At 43.0% G+C, this 22,373-nt stretch overlaps 1 protein-coding gene across 1 annotated transcript; it reads left to right on the top strand.

Moving 5' to 3' along the window:
- The first annotated feature begins 127 nt into the window (after positions 1 to 127).
- LOC139541213 (protein-glutamine gamma-glutamyltransferase K-like) lies at positions 128 to 18,649 on the top strand. Its single transcript, XM_071345616.1, has 14 exons — positions 128 to 395; positions 2,525 to 2,814; positions 2,924 to 3,115; positions 12,016 to 12,267; positions 14,250 to 14,368; positions 14,500 to 14,607; positions 14,761 to 14,938; positions 15,051 to 15,189; positions 15,335 to 15,527; positions 15,748 to 15,901; positions 16,043 to 16,327; positions 16,439 to 16,599; positions 16,754 to 16,890; positions 17,053 to 18,649. Exons 2-14 carry the CDS (start codon positions 2,526 to 2,528, stop codon positions 17,195 to 17,197), a joined length of 2,352 nt encoding a protein of 783 aa, XP_071201717.1. The 5' UTR covers positions 128 to 395; position 2,525; the 3' UTR covers positions 17,198 to 18,649.
- Positions 18,650 to 22,373: the final 3,724 nt, after the last annotated feature.

Genomic DNA, 22,373 nt, shown 5'->3' with positions numbered 1-22,373 from the left:
TGCTACAGTCAGCAACTAAGCCCGCGAACTGTCGAAATAATGTCAAACACGCGCCACTGCACTGATTCTATTATGGGAAATGGGACGGGCCAATTTGGGGAAAGTGCCCAGACTGACTGACTTCATACTGTATCAATGGACTAGGGGAGGAGAATGAGAAGGCGAGGAAGGTGTTTCTACTGTCTGTCTCATAATCTTGAGTTTAAAAGTTCTCTCAAAGAGGATACTAAGTAGTTCAACACAGTGTGAAGACTGCACAATCTGTGAAGAAGAGAGGACGCGCACAGCATACCACGGCAATATTATTTTGTGCCTGAGCACGGGACTGTTCAGTCAGCGGCTGCCAGTGGTGATTCAATAAACACTAACCCGTCGGAGAACACATAGGTTACAAAGTAAGTGAATATCTGTAAATGTCTGACAGTTAAAATCATGATTCATGAATTCAATTAATTCTCATCCAGATAGCCTGCTGTTTTTAAACTTAGTGGTGTTTGACACATTGTGAAATAGAATTCACTCTGTCTCTGTTCACACCGTGAGTCACAGATCATCTCATCCAGTTTGAGGAAAAGGATGGGAGATGAAACCATGTCTTTGGTCGGGGTTCACCTGTGATTGGCTGCTGGCAAAGTAACATACACCTTGAACTAATTTGTTTTTGTGACCTGCCTTATTTAATTGCTATTTTTAATTGCTCGTTTTCTGCAGTATTATGTCAGAAAGGTAATAACAAAGAAACAAATAATTCAAAAATAAAATGTTATTGGTCGTGCACAGATTTTGCAGATGTTATCGCAGGTGCAGCGAAATGCTTATGTTTCTAGCTCCAACAGTGCAGTAATACCTAACAATACAAAACAATACACACAAATCCCCAAAATAAAGAAATTAAGAAAGTTCAGAACAAGCAATAGCAAAGTCTGGAATATAAATATATATGTATATATACAGTATATATAGCACTTGTAGGCAAGAGTTCACTCACATGCATACACCTCACCAGCCTACAATACTTGACTTACAGTATGACTATCTCATCCTCTCTCTTCAGTCCCACCCTCATCATATAAATACATACATCTACCATATAAATACATACATCTACTACACTAGACACTACTGCACATCTACCACCTACTGTAGCTGTATCCAAGCCTGAGGGCAAACCCTATCAACAGTGACTGCTGTACAGTACTGTATGTAATCAAGTCTACCAGGTGAGAGTTCCTGCTTCAACGGTCCACTCCTTTCTTTGTATCAGTCAAAGTCTAGCCATGCCTAACCAACAGACTTCTGAAACATGCTCACAGCCACAGGCAAAACATTCACTCCTGGCAGATTAGATGGTGAGCATATTCTTTCAGCTCTGAATAAGTGAAAATGATTCCTCAATTACATTGGGGTGTGGTTGCTGGACCTCTCTTGTTTCACAAAATGTCATAAAAAATTATTTAGCTGCAGTGACTCAAGCTCTGAGGTACACTCCTCCACACTTAGCGGCAATTCATTAATTGTACATTTTCCGTCTGTCCACTGTATGTAATAATATTGTACTTACAAGCTAGATACAACACAGAGCAGGTCTACTGGACATGGCTAAAAGCCAAACTGGACATTCACCCATTCTCAAATGGAACACATTCCCATTCCGTACAATCCTGCCCTCAACCCGTTCATATTTTTGGCACTGGGGCAGGTGGTGTACTTCTTAGCCTATCATTGTGTATATGTATGAGCATGTGTCCGTATGTCTTTAATGGTTTGTGTGTGTGTGTACATATTATGTGTTTGAATGTACAGTATGTGTACACATCCATGTGCATACTGCTTGTGTCAGGATTCAAGTTATTGTTGCAGTTTCCATTTTTAGTTAGATTTCCTATATCCCACTTTTCCACTTATTCACACATCTCAGCAGTTGCTCAATTTCTATTATGAATTCAAAATCAGTGTAATGTTTTCTCACTCCCTTTCCCAGTTGTTTTTCAGTCTGAGGGCAGAGGTGTTAAGTGTATTAGTAATGAAGAAGAAGCATTCTTTTCTTTCTCTGTCTATAATTTATCTTCCATTTCTCCACTCTTTTCTTTGATTCTCCTCATTGGCACGTACGTAAGGAATGAGCCTGCCCTCTTCCAGTGTTACCTCATTGAGACTGTGATCTGTCACTATGTAGCAACAGTTAGTGAGAGGCAAGAATGCAGACAGAGTGTGGGAAAGACTTTCAGAGGGACTAAAGAAGTGACTGGATAGGCCTCTACAAAGAGGATTATGAAAAAGTTGGATAAGAATGAAAGAGTTGGATGAAGGAGCAATAGGACAGAAAAACAACATACACACATGATAAGGAGATGCTAGTTAGCTTGCATGCACTCATGAGAGCACAACATTTGATTTGTGATGCAAATTGACCAATTATAATGACATATGTTCAAAAGTTATCGGATGGATATGGATTGATGATAGAGTAGTAAGCACAAGCAAAATGACAACAATACATGCTCCTCTTTTTTTTAATTCTCAGGATGCCTGTGGAAACGCTGTCAGTCAGACACACTCTGTCTAATGTGGGTAGGTTCCCATCAGTCACATTGGGATGGGGGCAGGATGTGCCAGAGAAGGAGGAACCAGAGGAGGAGAACACAGAGGAGGGGGCGTGTCGACAATGGTTACGTAAGATCTGTCCTTGCTGCTGTCAAAGACTGAGCGATGATGATGACATCACAGATACGGTCATGACCGGGATCCCGGATGTCGACAACAATGCAGGGATGAATGCCGACAAGCCAGTCACTGGTGGAAGTGAGCTCGAAGGTAATTTACTCTTTTAAAACTATTATTATTACTACGCTAGACGTTGTGGCATTTGTAACAAAATGGTTGACTTTAAAATGGCCTTCCTTCCTTATATCCCTTTTCTCAGAGCTGTTGTTGACAGTGCGGTCCATAGACCTGATGAAAACCAAGACGGGTCTGAACCGCCTGGAGCATCACACAGACCGTTACTACGGTGATGACCTCATCATCCGCAGGGGGAATACCTTCATGATGTGGCTTGACCTCTCACGACCTTACTACCCCAACACAGACAGACTCCACCTGGAGCTTAAGACAGGTCAGTGAGATATTCTGCAGAATCATGATAGGCTACTATGACTCAATGGCCTCCCCGTCCCCCTTCTGGGAATCCCTAGGGCTAATAAGTGCACATGATAACAGCAAGCCCTTTATAACCAATCATGCGAACTCTGAGAGTAACTTTAAGTGGTTGTGTGTTTACGGGTATGAGCGTGTGTGCTTCTTTGTGTGTGCTTGTGCCTCTGAAGCCTGTGCCTCCACTATGTTTTGGTGGTTATCGCCATGGTAACTGATTCATCCATGTGGTTGGTGGCAAGTCTCCAGTGTTTTAGAGGAGAATATCTCACAGTCCTGCTCAAATCCCCTCTTTCCACTGAGGACTATATCCTACCATAAACAGCTTTAATAACCACCAACCAGCTCACCAACTCAATTCACAATGCCCTTTCAGCTTCTTGATTGTAAACTTTATCTTAGAGTATGAGTGTGTACTATACTGTATGAGGAGATGTGTCTTAAGCTTGCTGGGTGGTAGCCAGTGTATTAATAGACAAGCAGCAAATCACCATCTATGCCATGCTGGTATTTATAGAACAGCAACATGCAGGACAGATACTGTATGGAGCTTTAGAATGAGTGTACTGTGGGTGGACTGTAGGTGTGTTTGAGGAAGATATAGTTTCTCTACTTGTTTTTTCAAGCACACCCTATTGTGGTAGGGCTGCACCCAGCTAGCACATTTGGTTCCTTGGAAGTTTTGGGAACAAACAGTATGTTTTTGGTTTCACATTGGTTGTGGGAACAAAGCCATACGTTTCCTGACTGGTAAAATTGCATGTTTTTTAAACGTTCTGAGAACAAAAGTGAAAGTCTTGCCTGTCCTGGGAATGTTTATTTTAATAGGTTGCAGGGAGGTTTTACTCTGGTTCCTTGAAAGTTTTCTATAAGGGCACAAGGCCAGACCCAGACACGGGAGGCAGATGGTCTGAGTCTTTGATATTTATTATATTCCAAAAGGGTAGGCAAGAGAATGGTCGTGGACAGGCAAAAGGTAAAAACCAGTTCAGAGTCCAGGAGGTACAGTGTGGCAGGCAGGCTCGAGGTCAGGGCAGGCAGGCGGGTACAGAGTCCAGAAACAGGCAAGGGTCAAAACTGGGAGGACTAGCAAAATAGATTAGAAAAAGCAGGATCACAGGGAAAACCAAGCTGGTTGACTTGAACAGACAAGACGAAGTGGCACAGAGAGACAGGAAACACAGGGATAAATACAACAGGGAAAATAAGCAACACCTGCAGGGGGTAGAGACAATCACAAGGACAGGTAAAACAGATCAGGACGTGACTGTAACGCTCGTCTGTTGAAGAAGGAGTGGACCAAAGCGCAGCAAGTGTTCATGATTTATTCTGAAAAAACACTTGAACAAAATAACAAAGAGCAAAACGACAACGAACAGTTCTGTCAGGTGCAGAAACACAAAACAGAAAATAACTACCCACAAAACACAGGTGGGAAAAGGCTACCTAAGTATGGTTTCCAATCAGAGACAACGATAGACAGCTGTCCCTGATTGAGAACCACACCCAGCCAAAACAAAGAAATATAAAACATAGAAAAATGAACATAGAATGCCCACCCAAATCACACCCTGACCAAACCAAAATAGATACATAAAAAGCTCTCTAAGGTCAGGGCGTGTCAGTAACAGTTTTCCTGTTTCTTTTATTAACGCTTTGAGAATGGAAATGATAGGTTATTTGGAGGTTTTTGAAGAACTTCCTTAAAACTTTCACTGAATGTTTAAATAAGACTGCTATATTATTTTGGGTTACCTTTTGTGAAATCCAAGCACAGATAGGACACATGGAAATGTATTTCTTTAGGCATTAATTAAAATTTAAAAAATAAATTAATTAATAAAAAAAATTGTGACATAGGATCAATGAGATTTGAACATTTAAGAGATAAGAGAACTACAAGTTACCACATTGTATAGCGTATAATTGTATAGCTTACCACCTTCACCTATGAAACTTTCCTTCACTGCGTTTTCAAACCCAAAGACTATTTAGATGGTCCACTTTTTGTTATGTTTCAGCCTTATTCTAAAATGGATTACATTGGGGTTTTTCTCTCATCAATCTCGTAGCCAGTTACTATTGCAGTTCTGTGGGTGTAACATTTATTGACCTTCTGGAAACGTAGCTCGTATTATAAGGAGGATGGGATCCAACCAAATCATTTGGGTTCCTGGATCCTTTCACAGCATTATAAGGCTGCGTTGAGACAATGACTTATCAATAACCCAAGTCCGTCTTATTTAATCCCTACCATTGTGTCGCTAAGTTGTCATAATGCTTCAGCAAATGTACATTATCCCAGGGGCATTGGAAGACACAATGTAAGTAACCTAATTTATGTCCCACTTACTGCCCTGAAGGCCTCTGCTGATCCTACAGTTTTTGTATGCAGTAATCATATGCTTATGAACCAGAATTATACAGTTAGCACTGAGGAGGTGTGCCCTAGCAGGAAGTACAATGCGTGCAGCTCACCCTACACTAACATAAATAACCAGAGGATGTCTACCTCTGCTGAGCTTCCCAGTAAAGCAAGAAAAACAATCAAGCATCCCAGACAAGTGTTAAAAATAGCCCACGTTAACATATGCATCTTAAGAAACAAGGTTCATGAAATCAATAATTTGCTAGTAAGATGCCATTCATATTCTGACAATCTCTGAAACTTACTTAGATAATACAATGGTAGCAAGCTCTTTTTTTACGTGATATCCAATTGGTAGTTACAGTCTTGTCCCATTGCTGCAACTCCCCTACGGACTCGGGAGAGGCGAAGGTGCCAAGCCACACTGCTTCAAGACACGCTGCTTGCTTAACCCGGAAGCCAGCCACACCAATGTGGCGGAGGAAACGCCGTACAACTGGTGTCCAAAGTCAATGTGCATGCGCCCGGCCCACCCCAAGGAGTCACTAGAGCGCGATGGGACAAGGACATCCCGGCCAGCCAAGCTCTCTCCTAACCCTGATGATGCTGGCCAATTGTACCAAAAGCGCCTCATGGGTCTCCCGGTCACGGCCGATTGGGACACAGCCTGGGATCGAACCCGGGTCTGTAGTGACACCTCTAGCACTGCGATGCAGTGCCTTAGACCTCTGCGCCTCTTGAAAGGCCCATGGTTATAAGATCTACAGAAAAGACAGAAATCCAAAAGGTGGAAGTGTGGCTGTTTATATTCAGAACCACATTCCTGTAAAGCTTAGAGAGGATCTCATGGTAAATACTGTTGAATAAATATGGCTACAGGTTCATCTGCTTCACCTAAAGCCCATTCTGGTGGGAAGCTGCTATAGACCACCAACAGTCAGTATCTGGATAACGTGTGAAATGCTCGATAATATATGTGATATCAATAGAGAGGTATATTTTCTGGGTGATTTAAATATTGATTGATTTTTATCAGGCTGCCCACTCAAGAGAAAGCTTCAAACTGTAGCTAGTGCCTGCAATCTGGTTCAGGTTATCAATCAACCTACCACGGTAGTTACAAACAGCACAGGAATTAAATCAAGATGTATTGATCAAATCTTTACTAATGCTGCATAAATTTGTTTGGAAGCAGTATCCAAATCAATCGAATGTAGCGATCACAATATACTAGCCATATCTAAGAAAACCAAAGTTCCAAAGGCTGTGCCTAATATAGTGTATAAGAGGTCATACAATAAGTTTTGTAGTGAGTACTATGTTGTTGATGTAAAGAATATTTGTTGACACATTTATGAAATCGCTTATCACAGTTACTAATAAGCATGCACCCATTAATAAAATGTCTGTAAAACTGTTGAATCCCCGTGGATTGATGAGGAATTGAAAAATGGTATGGTTGAGAAGGATGAGGCAAAATAAATGGCAAATAGGTCTGGCTGTACAACCGATTGGCAAATGTACTGCAAATTGAGAAATCATGTGACTAAACTGAATAAAACGAAGAAACTACACTATGAAACAATGACATAAACAATGATAGTAAAATGCTTTGGAGCACCTTAAATAAAATTGTCCAAAAAGGTGTCAGAATGGTGGGTGTAGCTGGTGTATGCAGTCAGGCGCAGGAGAGCAGAGAATTGGGAGCAACGTAACTTTACTCAGAATAATGGATGGTGCAAGGTAAAACAATACACTTGCAAACACAAAACACACAAACATCAACTTTTACGCACGGGCAAGAAACAGCACCCGTCGAAATAACCAGTCACCAACATTACCGAACATGACATAAAACAATCCCGCACAACACCATGGGGGAAACAGAGGGTTAAATACATGAACAATAATTAGGGGAATGAAAAACAGGTGTGTAGAAACAAAGAAAAAACAAATGGAAAATTAAAAGTGGATCGGCGATGGCTAGTAGACTGGCGACGCCGAGCGCCGCCCAAACAAGGAGAGGAACCGACTTCGGCTGAAGTCGTGACAAAAGGCAAACTCCACGCCATCATTCATTGAATCAGATGTCTCATTCATCACAAAACCCACCGCTACTGCCAACTACTTTAATTATTCTTTTAATTGGCAAGATTAGCAAACTTATGCATGACATGCCAGCAACAAACACTGGCATTACACAAGCAAGTGTCACAAGGATGACGCTGGAGAGGCGAAGCAGGTACGGGGAGTCAAACATTTAATAGGGAACGGACATAGAACGAGACAGGAACAGCGTCAGCACACGGGTAACAGACAAATTACAATTAATGCAGCAGTGGGGAACAGAACTTGGGAACTGACAAATATAGGGGAGGTAATAAACAGGTGATTGAGTGAGTCCAGTTGAGTCCAATATCGCTGATGCGCGTGACGAGGGAAGGCAGGTGTGCGTAGATGGTGGCAGGAGTGCGTAATGCAGGGCAGCCTGGCGCCCTCGAGCGCCGGGGGGGAAGAGTGGGATCAGGCGTGACAGTAGTACCCCCCCACCCCTAGTGGCGCCACCCGGTGTCCCACCTGGGCGAACCGGCCGAGACATGAGCGCTGGGCAAGCCGGCTGGGGGTAAACTCCCCACGAACCGGCAGGGGCGTAGGAGCCTGGCGAGCCGGCTGATGCAAGGGAGCCCGATGATCCGGGGTAGCATGACGTGGGATGGAAACCTGCCGAGTCAACCTAGGCAAGGAAACCTCTCGAGCCTCTGGAAGCCCGACGAGCTGGCTTAGGCACCCCCGGTTCCATCGGCGGCGGAATCCACCCCGACGTCATCAACAAAACCAAAAGAAATTCTGGCCCGGCTGGGCGAACAAGACCTGACGATCTGGCTGAGGCTTGACGTGGGATTGGCGCCTTCCGAGCCAACCTGGGCAAGGAAACCTCTCGAGCCAGCTAGGGCGTGGAAGCCCGACGAGCTGGCTAAGCACCCCCGGTTCCATCGGTGACGACCCAGGACCAACGTCATCACCAACCGGAACGCCAGTACTCCCCGATGCTTTGTGTGTTGGCTGCTGCATTCTGTCACAAGGATGACGCTGGAGAGGCGAATCAGATATGGGGAGTCAAACATTTAATAGGGAACGAGACAGGAACAGCGTCAGCACACGGGTAACACAGACACATTACAATTAATGCAGCAGCGGGGAACAGAGCAGGGGAACTGACAAATATAGGGGAGGTAATAAAACAGGTGATTGAGTGTCCAGGTGAGTCCAATATCGCTGATGCGTGTGACCAGGGAAGGCAGGTGTGCGTAAATGATGGTGGCAGGAGTGCGTAGTGCAGGGCAGCCTGGTGCCCTCGAGCGCCAGGGGGTAAGAGCGGGAGCAGGCGTGACAGCAAGTATAACTGATCAAATGATGAAAGCATTGCAATTTTGCAATTTGCAATTTTGGGGAAGAGGTGAAAAAGTATTGTTGTCTATTAACAATGACAAGCCACCGAGGTCTGTCAACTTGGATGGAAAATTACTGAAGATAATAGCGGAAGATATTACCACTCCTATTTGCCATATCTTCAATTTAAGCCCACTAGAAAGTGTGTGCCCTGGGGGCCTGGAGGGAAGCGAAAGTTATTCCCTTACTTAAGAATAGTAAAGCCCCCTTTACTGGCTCAAATAGCTGACCAATCAGCCTGTTACCAACCTTTAGTAAACTTTTGGATAAAATTGTTTCACCAGATACAATGCTATTTTATAGTAAAAAAAATGGACAATAGACGTTCAGCACACACAGGGAAGGACATTGAACAAGCACAGCACTTACAAATGACTGATGATTGACAGAGAAATTGATGAAAAAAAGATTGTGGGTGCTGTTTTGTTATTATTGTTATTATTTTGATATTATTGATCATAGTCTTTTGCTGGAAAAATGTATGTGTTATGGCTTTACACCCCCTGCTATATTGTGGATAAAGAGTTACCTGCCTAACAGACCACAGAGGGTGTTCTTTAATGGAAGCCTTTCCAACAAAATCCAGGTAGAATCAGACATTTCCAGGGCAGCTGTCTAGACCCCTTACTTTTTTCAATCTTTACTAACGACATGCTACTGGCTTTGAGTAAAGCCAGTGTGTCCATGTATGCGCATGACTCAACACTATACATGTCGGCTACCACAGCTACTGAAATGATTGCAACACTTAACAAAGAGCTGCAGTTAATTTCAGAATGGATGGCAAGGAATAAGTTAGTCCTAAATATAAAAAAACCAAAGCATTGTATTTGGGACAAATCATTCACTAAACCCTAAATCTCAACTACATTTTTTTATGAATAATGTGGAAATTGAGCAAGTTGATGTGACTAAACTGCTTGGAGTAACCCTGGATTGCAAACTGTCATGGTCAAAACATATTGATACAACAGTAGCTAGGATGGGGAGAAGTCTGTCCATAATAAAGCGCAGCTCTGCATTCGTAACAGCACTATCATCAAGGCAGGTCCTACAGTTTTGTCGTACCTGGTCTATTGTTCAGTCTTGTGGTCAGGTGCCACAAAGAGGGACTTAGGAAAATTGCAATTGGCTCAGAACAGGGTAGCACGGCTGGCACTTGGATTTACACAGAGAGCTAACAATAATAATACGCATGTCAATCTCTCCTGGCTCAAAATTGAGGAGAGATTGACTTAATTTACTACTTGTATTTGTGAGAGGTATTGACATGTTGAATGCACAGAGCTGTCTGTTTGAACAACTGGCACACAGTTTGGACACCCATGTATACCCCACAAGACATGCCACCAGAGGTATCTCACAGTCCCCAAGTCCAGAACAGACTATGGGAGGTGCACAGTACTACATAGAGCCATGACTACATGGAACTCTATTCCACGTCAAGTAACTCATGCAAGCAGTAAAAATTTGATTAAAAAATATACCTTTACGGAACAGCAGAGACTGTGAAGGCACAGACACATGCATACAAACACACAATAACATATGTACAATACACACACGTACACATAGATTTTGTGTTGTAGATATGTGGCTGTAGAGTATGGGCCTGACGGCACACACTTAATATGTTGTGAAATCTATTGTGAATGTATAACTGCCTTAATTTTGCTGCACCCCATGAAGAGTAGCTGCTGCCTTATGGTGATCCGTAACAAATAGAAATACCCCATAATGAAAAAACTGTTTTTTAGACAACTGAAATATTACATTTAAATAAGTATTCCGACGCTTTACTCAATACTTTGTTGAAGCACCTTTGGCAGCGATTACAGCCTCGAGTCTTCTTGGGTATGACACTACAAGCTTGGCACACCTATATCTGGGGAGTCTTCTCTGTATATCCTCTCAAGCTCTGTCAGGTTGGATGGGAAGTGTCACTGTACAGCTATTTTCAGGTCTCTCCAGAGATGTTCGATCGGGTTCAAGTCCGAGCTTCGAAGGTTCTCCCATCTCCACAGAGAAACTCTTGGGCTCTGTCAGAGTGACCATCGGGTTCTTGGCTTGGTTTTTGCTCTGACATGTACTGCCAACTGTGGGACCTTATATAGACAAGTGTGTGCCTACCCAAATCATGTCCAATCAATTGAATATACCACAGAATATACCACCGATTTTCACTTTGTCATTATGGGGTATTGTGTGTAGATTGATGAGGCTAAAAAACGATGTAATCAATTTTATAACAAGGCTGTAACATAACAAAAAAATCATAGAAACAAATCATAGAAAACAAAACATAGAATGCCCATCCCAAATCACACCCTGACCAAACCAAATAGAGACATAAAAAGGCTGTCTACGGTCAGGGCGTGACACTAGCACTACACAGCTGATTCAAATAATCAACTAGTCATCAAGATTTGATTATTTTTATCAGCTATGTAGTGCTGGGGCCAAAACCAAAATGTGCACAACTTGGGGTCCCCAGGACCGAGTTTGGGAAACGCTGGCCTAGTGTCTCCTGGTTTTTGGGTTTTCCTTTCAATTAGGACCTAGACAACCAGGTGGGGGGACCCCATTTCAAGAAAACATGCACTCATTAAGATCAGGTGTGGCCAATTAGTGGGCGTGGCCAACACACCTGAACACACTTAACATGATAGAGGATAGAGAGAGTTTTGTTGATGCTGAGAACAGAATGTATGTTTTAAAATAACAGAAGTTTTGGTTGTAATGCAACAAAATAGGAAAAACGCCAAGGGGGATGAATACTTTTGCAAGGCACTGTAGAACTCCTTTGGGAGGGAATACATTGATGGCGTTTATAACTAAGTACAGGAAATGAGCCAACGTGTGTCTGTGAAAAGTTTTATTACGATATGCAACTCTTGTTTTTGGCAGCTTTGCCCCCAAAAAATTGTAATTTTTTGCAAAAAGTGATCAATTCAGTTAAAATAGGAGTAACAGATATTGCACCACAGAATTGCACCACATTTTCTTATCCCACTGAGTAATATGTCTGTGTGTTTATGGGACAGGATCCCTGCCTACAGTGGCAAAGGGCACCCATGTCATCATCCCATTGGTTGAGGAGCTGGAGGATAACCGCTGGGAGGCCAAGATCGTGAAATGGGACGGCAACAGGATCAAGCTGTCTGTTAACTCCCTGCCCACTGCCATGATTGGCCGATACCAGCTCACTGTGGCAACGCAAAGCCCGAAGGGCAAGGCCACATCTACACATGACCCAGGGAATGACATCCGCATGCTGTTTAACCCTTGGTGTGAAGGTGAGTGAGTGAGTGAGTGAGAGAGAGAGAGAGAGAGAGAGAGAGAGAGAGAGAGAGAGAGAGAGAGAGAGAGAGAGAGAGAGAGAGAGAGAGAGAGAGAGAGAGAGAGAGAGAGAGAGAGAGAGAGAGAGAGAGAGAGAGAGAGAGAGAGAGGAGAGAGAAGAGAGAGAGAGAGAGAGAGAGAGAGAGAGAGAGAGAGAGAGAGAGAGAGAGAGAGAGAGAGAGAGAGAGAATTAGTTAAAACTTCTTATGGCTGCAGGGACAGTATTGCGTAGCTTGGATGAAAAGGTGCCTAGAGGTGCCCAGAGTAAACTGCCTGCTCCTCAGTCCCAGTTGCTAATATATGCATATTATTATTAGTATTGGATAGAAAACACTCTGAAGTTTCTAAAACTATTTGAATGATGTCTGTGAGTATAACAGAACTCATATGGCAGGCAAAAACCTGAGAAATAAATCCAACCAGGAAGTGGGAAATCTGAGCTTTGTAGGTATTCAACTCATCGCCTATCGAATACACAGTGGGATATGGGTCAGTTTGCACTTCCTATGGCTTCCACTAGATGTCAACAGTCTTTAGAACCTTGTCTGATGCTTCTACTGTGAAGTGGGGCCGAATGAGAGGGGAATGAGTAAGGTCTGCCATGACCTGAACATGCACTGACCATGCGCGTTCATGTGAGAGCGAGCTCTGTTCCATCGCATTTCTGAAGACAATGGAACATTATTGAAGATTTATGTTAAAACATCCTAAAGATTGATTCAATGCATCGTTTGACATGTTTCTACTGACTGTTACGGAACTTTTTGACATTTCGTCTGCTTTTAGTGAACGCGCTTCGTGACTTTGGAGTTGTTTACCAAACGCGCTAACAAAAGTAGCTATTTGGACATAAATGATGGACATTACCGAACAAAACTAATATTTCTTGTGGAAGTGGGAGTCCTGGGAGTGCATTCCGACGAAGATCAGCAAAGGTAAGTGAAGATTTATAATGCTATTTATGACTTTTGTTGACTCCACAATTTGGCGGGTAACTGTATGGCTTGCTTTTGTGGCTGAACGCTGTTCTCAGATTATTGAATATTGTGCTTTTGCCATAAAGCTTTTTTGAAATCTGACACAGCGGTTGCATTAAGAACAAGTGTATCTTTAATTCTATGTAAAACATGTATCTTTCATCAAAGTTTATGATGAGTATTTCTGTTATTTGATGTGGCTCTCTGCAATTTCTCCGGATATTTTGGAGGCATTTCTGAACATGGCGCCAATGTAAACTGTGGTTTTTGGATATAAATATGAACTTAATCGAACAAAACATATATGTATTGTGTAACATGAAGTCCTATGAGTGTCATCTGATGAAGATCATCAAAGGTTAGTGATTCAATTTATCTCTATTTCTGCTTTTTGTGACTCCTGTCTTTGGCTGGAAAAATGGCTGTGTTTTTCTGTGATTTTGCGGTGACCTAACATAATCGTTTGTGGTGCTTTCGCTGTAAAGCCTTTTTGAAATCGGACACTGGGGTGGGATTAACAAGAAGTGTATCTTTAAAATGGTGTGAAATACTTGTATGCTTGAGGAATTTTAATGATGAGATTTCTGTTGTTTGAATTTGGCGCCCTGCACTTTCACTGGCTGTTGTCATATCGATCCCGTTAACGGGATTGCAGCCCTAAGAAATGAATACAAAGAGAGCTTATCCCTGTTCTCAGCCCACTGACTTAAAAATAATACTCACACCCAACATAATAGATCTCTGTGTGGTATCATGAAACATAATCTAACCGGTCAGGTAAGCCATATATTTGTGTAATGAAGGAAATTTGTGTCATTCAGAAGATCTAGTCTTACACCGTTCTGTAAACTCAGAGACTCTCCATAGTCCACTCCACCCTCATTTCAGGCTGATGACATGACATGATGGAATTGTTTTATTTTTGAATAACTGAATCTGACCGCTCTCTCTCTCTTCATCAGATGACACAGTGTACATGGACGATGAGGATGAGAAGAATGAGTATGTCCTGAATGACGTCGGCAGGCTTTACTATGGCACAGAGAACCAGATTGGTGCAAGAACATGGAACTATGGACAGGTGAAGGAACATGAAGATTGTCAGTCAGGTGATGGGAAAATGTGGCCTGAGTAGGTCAGACCCAACTAACTTATTTCTATCATTGTCAATGCTTCTCTCTCTCCTTCCATCTCTACCTCTCTATTTCTCAGTTTGATGAGGGGATCCTGGATGCCTGTCTGTATGTTTTGGAGAAGAGTATAACCCCCCCCTCAGGCTGGGGAGACCCTGTCAATGTAGTTCGAGTCATTTCAGCCATGGTGAGTTCTCCTCGCAAACACAATGTGTCTTAAAAACCTCACTATTACCACTAACATCACTTCTAAGTCCAATCAATGTCCAACCAAACTGGCACCTCATTATTCCAACTATCAACTGAATCCAATGTGAATCCGTAATCTCCTTCATCCCAGATCAACTCCCCAGATGATTGTGGGGTCGTGGAGGGTAATTGGTCAGGGAAGTATGTGGGAGGGACTTCCCCTACAGCCTGGAGTGGCAGTGTGGACATCCTGAAGAAGTACCATAAGGACGGAGGCATACCAGTCAGATATGGCCAGTGTTGGGTCTTCTCTGGGGTCACCACCACAGGTTAGTTACTGTACGTGTGTGTTTGTACATGATCAAATCAAATGACTTTTATGAGAGGGTGCTAGGTTGATATGCATTGACCCCTATCCTCTCACCATCCTATCTCTTTCAGTGTTGAGGTGTTTGGGCATTCCCTCCCGTAGTGTGTCCAACTTCAACTCTGCCCATGACACAGATGTCTCCCTGACAACAGACGTGTACTTCAATGAAAATTTGGAGTCTATAGATCACCTCAACACTGACTCCATCTGGTTAGTAGAATACAGTCACACTCTGACACATAATATCTCATTCAGTGTATCATCTTAGTCATGTCATCAAACACCATTCTTACAATATGGATTTACTAGATTCCATCTAAATTATAACCCATCCCTCCATCATTTCTGTCTTTAGGAACTTCCACGTGTGGAACGACTGTTGGATGGCTCGTCCAGACTTGCCACCAGGTCATGGTGGCTGGCAGGCGGTAGACTCCACCCCCCAGGAGACCAGCCAGGGCACCTTCCGCTGCGGCCCTGCCTCCATCACCGCCATCCGCAACGGACAAGTGTTCCTCAAACATGACTCACCCTTCATCTTTGCCGAGGTCAGTCTAGTCTAGTGTCTTCCTCTTTCTTCCTTTGTCTTTGCTGAGATGTCATTATCATACCTCTCTCTGCTTGACCTCAGCTTTCCATGCTAGCAGGGTACGTTTCACAAATAATCTTCTGTCTATCTCAGATGCACAGTGATGACCTCACATGCCCCTGTCAGTCTCAGATATTCTCCATCTCTACCTCTCTCTTCCTGCTGTACCTGTCCTGTAGGTGAACAGTGATAAGATATACTGGCAGAGGAACCTGGATGGCACCTTCACCCAGATCCACAGTGAGAAGAATGCAGTGGGCCACTGTATCAGCACCAAGACTGTGGGCTCAGACGAACGCAACGATATCACACACCTTTACAAGCACCCAGAAGGTAGCTTCACATAGCTGTGCAAACACTGACATGCATTACATATCATTGTTTTATTACACACGTATACAAGCAGACTCCTATACAAGGCAAGCACCCAGAAGGTAAAATGCATTAATTCCCACTTTATTGTCATTCTATCAGGCACAGAAGAGGAACGCATTGCTGTGGAGACTGCCAGTCGCTATGGTTCCAAACCAGATACCTACTCCTCTCCAATCGCTGAGGATATATCAATAGAGGTGACCATGGATGGGGAGGGGCCACGCATGGGGGGAGATGCAAAACTGAACATTGTCATGCGAAATGCTAGTTCTCTACCACGCACTATCAACCTCCACAGCCAGGTGGCAGTCATGTACTACACTGGCGTGCTCAAGGCCACCGTCAAGAAGGACAAAACGCCTGTGGAGCTGCTAGCCAATGAAGGTGAGCCAATGAATATCTTGTATTACACATCAGTGACGTTCAGTCAGACAGTGTTATTCATTGCATGCCCAGGTTTTTCTGATCCCTAGTCCTGTCCTCCTCTCCTAACAGTGAAGACCCTGGAGTGGATCCTTGAGTACCAGCACTATCAGGACCAGCTAGTGGACCAGGCTGCTCTGATGCTGACCCTCTCAGGCCGGGTCACTGAGACACAGCAGGTCCTTGCTACTCAGTTCAGCTTCCGCCTCCGCACCCCTGACCTCATCATTAAGGTGAGACAAAACTAAACAGACTGAATGAATCATATCTACAGCATTTTTCTTTCTGTATATATTCTGTCTTTCTCTGTGTCTGATATTGTCTACTGATAATATGATTCAGAGATGTTCTGTAGTGGTAACAGTTTCCTATACTTTTCCCTCCTAGCCGGCAGGGGAGGCTGTGGTGGGGAAAAAGATGGCGGCTAAGATTTTCTTCACTAACCCTCTGCCACGCACGCTGAAGGGAGTGGTGTTCCATGTGGAGGGGCTGGGCCTGCAGAGTGTTCGACAGATCGCTGTTGGGTGAGAAACAATTATAATTCTGTTCATTATCTGCAGCTTCATCTAAGCACGGCTTTAGTCCTTATGACTCTGAAGGTGCACTATGTGTGACGTATGCTGTCACTGTTCTTTTATGTTCTGAACAAGCACAGGTCTGAGTGTCTCTCTCATCTCCTCTCTCAGTGACGTGGCCAGTCGCTCCTCTGTGACTCTGACGGAACACTTTGTTCCTACTCTGCCTGGATCCAGGAAACTGGTGGCTTCTCTGGACTGTAAGCAGCTCACACAAGTCCACGGTGTCGCCAACATTGACGTCAAGGACAAATGAGCCTTTGGACACCATAGACCCCTTTTGGTCTGCTTTACAATTGAGGCATAATCACTGTGAATGACAGAAGACGTTATCACCCTCTCCTCTTCCATACCAGACCACTGATGATGCTGTCGAGTTCATTATGATGTTTGAAAGTACAGTCTAAGTTTGAGACACAGGAAAACCAAACACCATGCACAACAAACCTTTTCAATCATTATATGTTTCCACTTGAGGATTCCTGTCCCTTATATTGTAACATTTTTACATCCCTTCCACTCAATATCAGATTGGACCTGTATAATGTGCCTTGGAAAGTGCCTAAGCATATGATTACAGTCTTTACAAGATTGGTATTAGAACTTGTATAATTGCATGACATTTCAAAATGTATCTTACCTACTGAACAGAGCACAAGCTACAGTATATGACACATGGGAACAATAATGTTTGTTTAGTATGCTGTACAGTAAAGCAAAAATACTGTGTACAGAGTGGTTTGTTATGTTGCCAGAGCATTGTATATCTATGACACAATCAGCTTTTTCTCAGATATTATTTTCTAACACTTATTAGAAGGGGTATGTGAATAATGAATAATGCTATGGTGTTATTAACTTGTAAAACGTTGTTGATTTTAAGAGATCAGTTCTTTTAAACATACAGGTAACTGTCAAAATAAAGGAAACACTTGAGTAAATGAGGAATACATTGTATATTGAAAGCAGGTGCTTCCACACAGGTGTGGTTCCTGAGTAATTGACATCCCATTATGCTTAGGGTCAAGTATAAAAATTCTGGGCAGGCCAAGTTGCCCATTATTTTGCTACCATGGTTATGCCCCCATCCACAGGGCACGAGTGGGCACTGAATGGTTTGATGAGCATGAAAATTATGTAAACCATATGCTATCGCCGTCTCAGTGACCAGATCTCAACCCAACACTTATGGGAGATTCTGGAGCAGTGCCTGAGAGCGTTCTCCACCACCATCAACAAAACACCGAATTATGGAATTTCTTGTTAAAGAATGGTGTTGCATCCCTCCGATAGAGTTCCAGACACTTGTAGAATCTATGCCAACGCACATTGAAGCTGTTCTGACAGCTCGTGGTGGCCCAACATCCCATTAAAACCCTTTATGTTGGTGTTTCCTTTATTTTGGCAGTGTAAATGTCTAAAAGTAATTCTATGTGAAATTGATGAACATGACCGTATTATGAAGTCAAGTTAAAGATGCTCCAGCCCAGGTTTTGTAGTAATATCAGCTAGCTTTTCTAAATGGCAGCTTTGGTGCTTAACAAAATGAACAACCCTGAAGTGTCACAAACTGATGAAATGGCAGCTACATCACAAACAGTAGAGTCTGCAACTGCTTTAACTGTTTGAAAACAGAAAATATATTGTATTTGTGATATTTACGTTTTTATACTGTATTATACCATGTAAGTAAATGATTTCACTTCAATATTTTGCCCTTATTCTGTATGTGAGAGAGAGGATAGGATAAACTTTGTTCCCGAGTGGAAAATTATCTTAGGCACAGTGTGAGAGAGAGAAAGTGGTATAGTGACAGAAGCAGTTCTACACAAGTACAATATTTGGTTGGGCCACCTCTCCCCTCCACCTTGCTGCATAACAGAAATTATTAGTGACCCTCCTTTGGACGGTTAATTTCTACACATTTTGCTATGGGGCATAGAAAAAATGTTGCCGTTTTAAAGCAAGTTTTCTGTAATTCAACATATTTTGCCATTGGGTGGTGTGAACATTTTATAACATATTTCATGCAATTCTACTAATTTTGCAATGGGGCAGAGATAAAAAATAATAATATCTGTTTTAAAGCAAAGTTCCTGCAATTTCAGACATTTTGCCATGACTTATGCCATGCTAATATGATATCGGAGTGAGTCAGTAACAAAATTAATGGGGGCCACCTGGAGGTCAGGGCCCTGGGCACGTGCACTGTCAGTATTCGGCCTCGATTACTACAAGTTTAGATAGTCTAGCCAGCTAACTACGAATACATTTTTTTTAAGATGACATGGCTAATTGAGTGACTGTCAGTGACTGACATAACAAGAAAAACTGCTGAACGATGCACAACCAAATGTCAAAATTGCACCTGGTGTATTCTACTATTCTTACACTTATAAGTTGAGACCCCGACTGAGTTCCTGAGTGTAGAGAAGGGAGAACCTTCCAGAAGGACAACCATCTCTGTAGCACTCCACCAATCAGGCCTTTATGTTAGAGTGGCCAGACGGAAGCCACTCCTCAGTAAATGGCACATGACAGCCTGCTTGGAGTTTAAGCACACAGCCAAGAATACTCAGCAGGAGTGGCTTCGGGACAAGTCTCTGAATGTCCTTGAGTGGCAGAGCCAGAGCCCAGAATTGAACCCGATCGAACATCTCTGGAGAGACCTGAAAATAGCTGTGCAGCGACGCTCCCCATCCAACCTGACAGAGTTTGAGAGGATCTGCAGAGAAGAATGGGAGAAATTTCCCAAATACAGTTGTGCCAAGCTTGTAGCGTCATACCCAAGAAGAATCGAGGCTGTAATCGCTGCCAAAGGTGCTTCAACAAAGTACTGAGTATAGGGTCTGAATACTCATGTAAATCCCAATTTTTTTCATAACATTGCTAAAATCTCTAAAAACCTGTTTTTGCTTTGTCATTATGGGGTATTGTGTGTAGATTGATGAGGGGGGGAAAAAATCATACATTTTAGTATAAGGCTGTGAAGTAACAACCTATGGAAAAAGTCAAGGGGTCTGAATACTTTCCGAATGCACTAATATATATACACACACACACAACTGATTGGCTCAAACGCATTAAATGCTGAGCTGTAATCGATTAATAGCATTCTTACATAGGTATTCCTCTTGTCCAGATGGGTTAGGGCAGTGTGCAGTGCGATTGTGTCATCTGTGGACCTATTGGGGCAGTAAGCAAATTGGAGTGGCTAGAGATAAAGTCAAGATACTATAATGGTGATCTTACTGTCAGTAATGACAACCTCTTGAAAAGAGAAACTTAAAAAGCCACATAACTCACACAGTAGGCTGTATAATATAAATAAAATGAAGCAGCATCATTAAATCAGTGAAACACAGACTTTCTTAGTCTACAATGTCGCAGATGCTCTGCACAACTCTGTTGAACTCCTCAGGCTGATCAGCATAGACATCGTGAGCTGCTCCTTCAACCATCTGAGACAAAGAAAGAAAAAGGGAGGGGATGGAGGCAGTGCGAGGTTCAGCTTTCCATTTCACTCTTTGTGATTTCAATATGGGTTTGGCTGTGATTTCTTATTTACACGTTTTCTCCTACCACAATGAGTGATTGGTGTCTTTTTACACTCCATCTCACCACAGTGCAGGTGTAGCTCCTTCTAGAGCGTCAACCTGAAGATCACTGATCAACCCCCCCAGAGTTCCCAGGTGTCTTGAAAGCACCATAAATCCAGAGAATGCCAGGCGGATGACAAAATTTGCCCACGAAGGACCGCCTTCCTGTTCAAGTGAGCACAGCACAACAAGGTGAGTCCAAAAATGTATTCTATGCTGCTGCATAAATTATGTAATATGCCAGGGAGATATGTATACTGTAGCTAAGAAAGTAATACTAATGTATGTTGTGTAGTAAGCTGTTAGTAGCCCATGTGCCTCACCCTAATAATTTGGTCCCTTTTCCCATCTTAACTTAGTCTACTGTTCTGACTTGGTGGTGCACATTTAACCTATAGCCTGTATCAGAGAAATGTCATCATTGAATAATGTAAGAGTTTGTCTGCTGATATGCCCCCTTTATTTATCCAAACGGTTCTGACTTGGTGTACAGGGAGAATACTGTAAGAACGGACCATGTTCTGAATTCTGTCGCTGTACATTTCAAAAGTGCTGAACAAATAGTTATATTGACTATGTCCATCCTAGCTCACTCATTAATGTCTTAATCGAAATTAGACAGCCTCTTATCCGCTCATTGTCCCCTTATGCCATGGTTTGTACATCTCAATTGTCAGTAGAAACAACATTTGTTTAAGCAAGTCAGCCATATCAGCTATGTGTTTTTAAAGGCAGTAAATGAGGCTGAATTAACTGTTTCGCTGCCAGACAAGGCTCCGCTGATAGTCAGGTGTAGCGTGTTGGGACAGCTTTATGTAGGCCCTTACAGTTTGTCACCGTTACAGTGCAATTAATGTATTGTTTAATGTTGTGTTGAGGCATGCAAGATTTACATGCTAAAATCACCACTGGACCTTGGAAGGAGAGATGGGGTAGTCAAGATTAGGGGAAAGAATTAGACAAAAGGTTATACGTATAACAGAAATCAGAAGAAATGTTGAGTTTAGGTACCGAGTTAACCTATCTTATCTCTTATCCCTGTACCCTAGCCCATGCCACTCAGACAACCCCTGCCATCTCACCCCAGGGTCCTGAAACTTAGATCACTGCCAGTGGGTTGAAGAGTGTGGATAAGGAAATTAGGGCCTCAACCCAGCGAGGGCAGTTTGGTCGATCCTGAGGTTGAATCCACAGGCATGGGCTGGAAGCTCCAGGGGTCCACTAGAATCAGGTGACTGACTCTGACAGGGAAAGTAAGAACCATGTTACTCTAAGTTCATACATGTTATGCTCTTCGTCATAACACAAAGGATTGGCCACTAAAGAGTGTGTCAACTGTAAATTTCTCCTCTGACCTCTCGGGTATTGAATGGCATAGGATGAGGCCAAGTAACCACCTAGACTGTGACCAATAGGATCATGCAATCTAGGGCCAGGGCCTGCCTCCAGTGCGCTATAAAACTGACTGACTGCTCCTCAGCCAGAGCTGGGTCCATGGGAAAGTGGGGTCTGGAGCTGCGTCTGAAACCAAGCAAGTCAAACACAAACAGATGTCGCAAGTGACAGAGGGGGTCCATAGCCCTACCCTAAATCCATGGACCATTACAAGAGTTCTATGTGCAACTGGAAGAGAAGAAAAGGTAAATGGTTAGGCAGACTTAATGTAGTACAAAAAGTATTTTCACTGATACTTCACTGGAATAGTAAGTATTTCTGTGCTATTCAGTGGGCATAGAGGTGGGTGCCATGAGGCCCACCACCTGCACCCAGATACTGACCTACAGAGAGGACACACACACATAATTATCAACAGCATTAATCAACTGGCCACTA

Source organism: Salvelinus alpinus, chromosome 16 (genome assembly GCF_045679555.1).
Source record: "Salvelinus alpinus chromosome 16, SLU_Salpinus.1, whole genome shotgun sequence".
NCBI lineage: Eukaryota > Metazoa > Chordata > Actinopteri > Salmoniformes > Salmonidae > Salvelinus > Salvelinus alpinus.
The sequence above is the reverse complement of the archived record's forward strand: the minus strand, read 5'-3'. Positions and strand labels throughout refer to the sequence as shown.

Bases quoted from the DNA above. Each gene is read 5' to 3' on its own strand.
- LOC139541213 (XM_071345616.1), top strand. From the start codon at position 2,526: ATGCCTGTGGAAACGCTGTCAGTCAGACACACTCTGTCTAATGTGGGT. The intron at 16,328-16,438 runs GTGAGCCAATGA...CTCTCCTAACAG, and splicing joins GGAGCTGCTAGCCAATGAAG to TGAAGACCCTGGAGTGGATC. The intron at 16,891-17,052 runs GTGAGAAACAAT...CTCCTCTCTCAG, and splicing joins GTTCGACAGATCGCTGTTGG to TGACGTGGCCAGTCGCTCCT.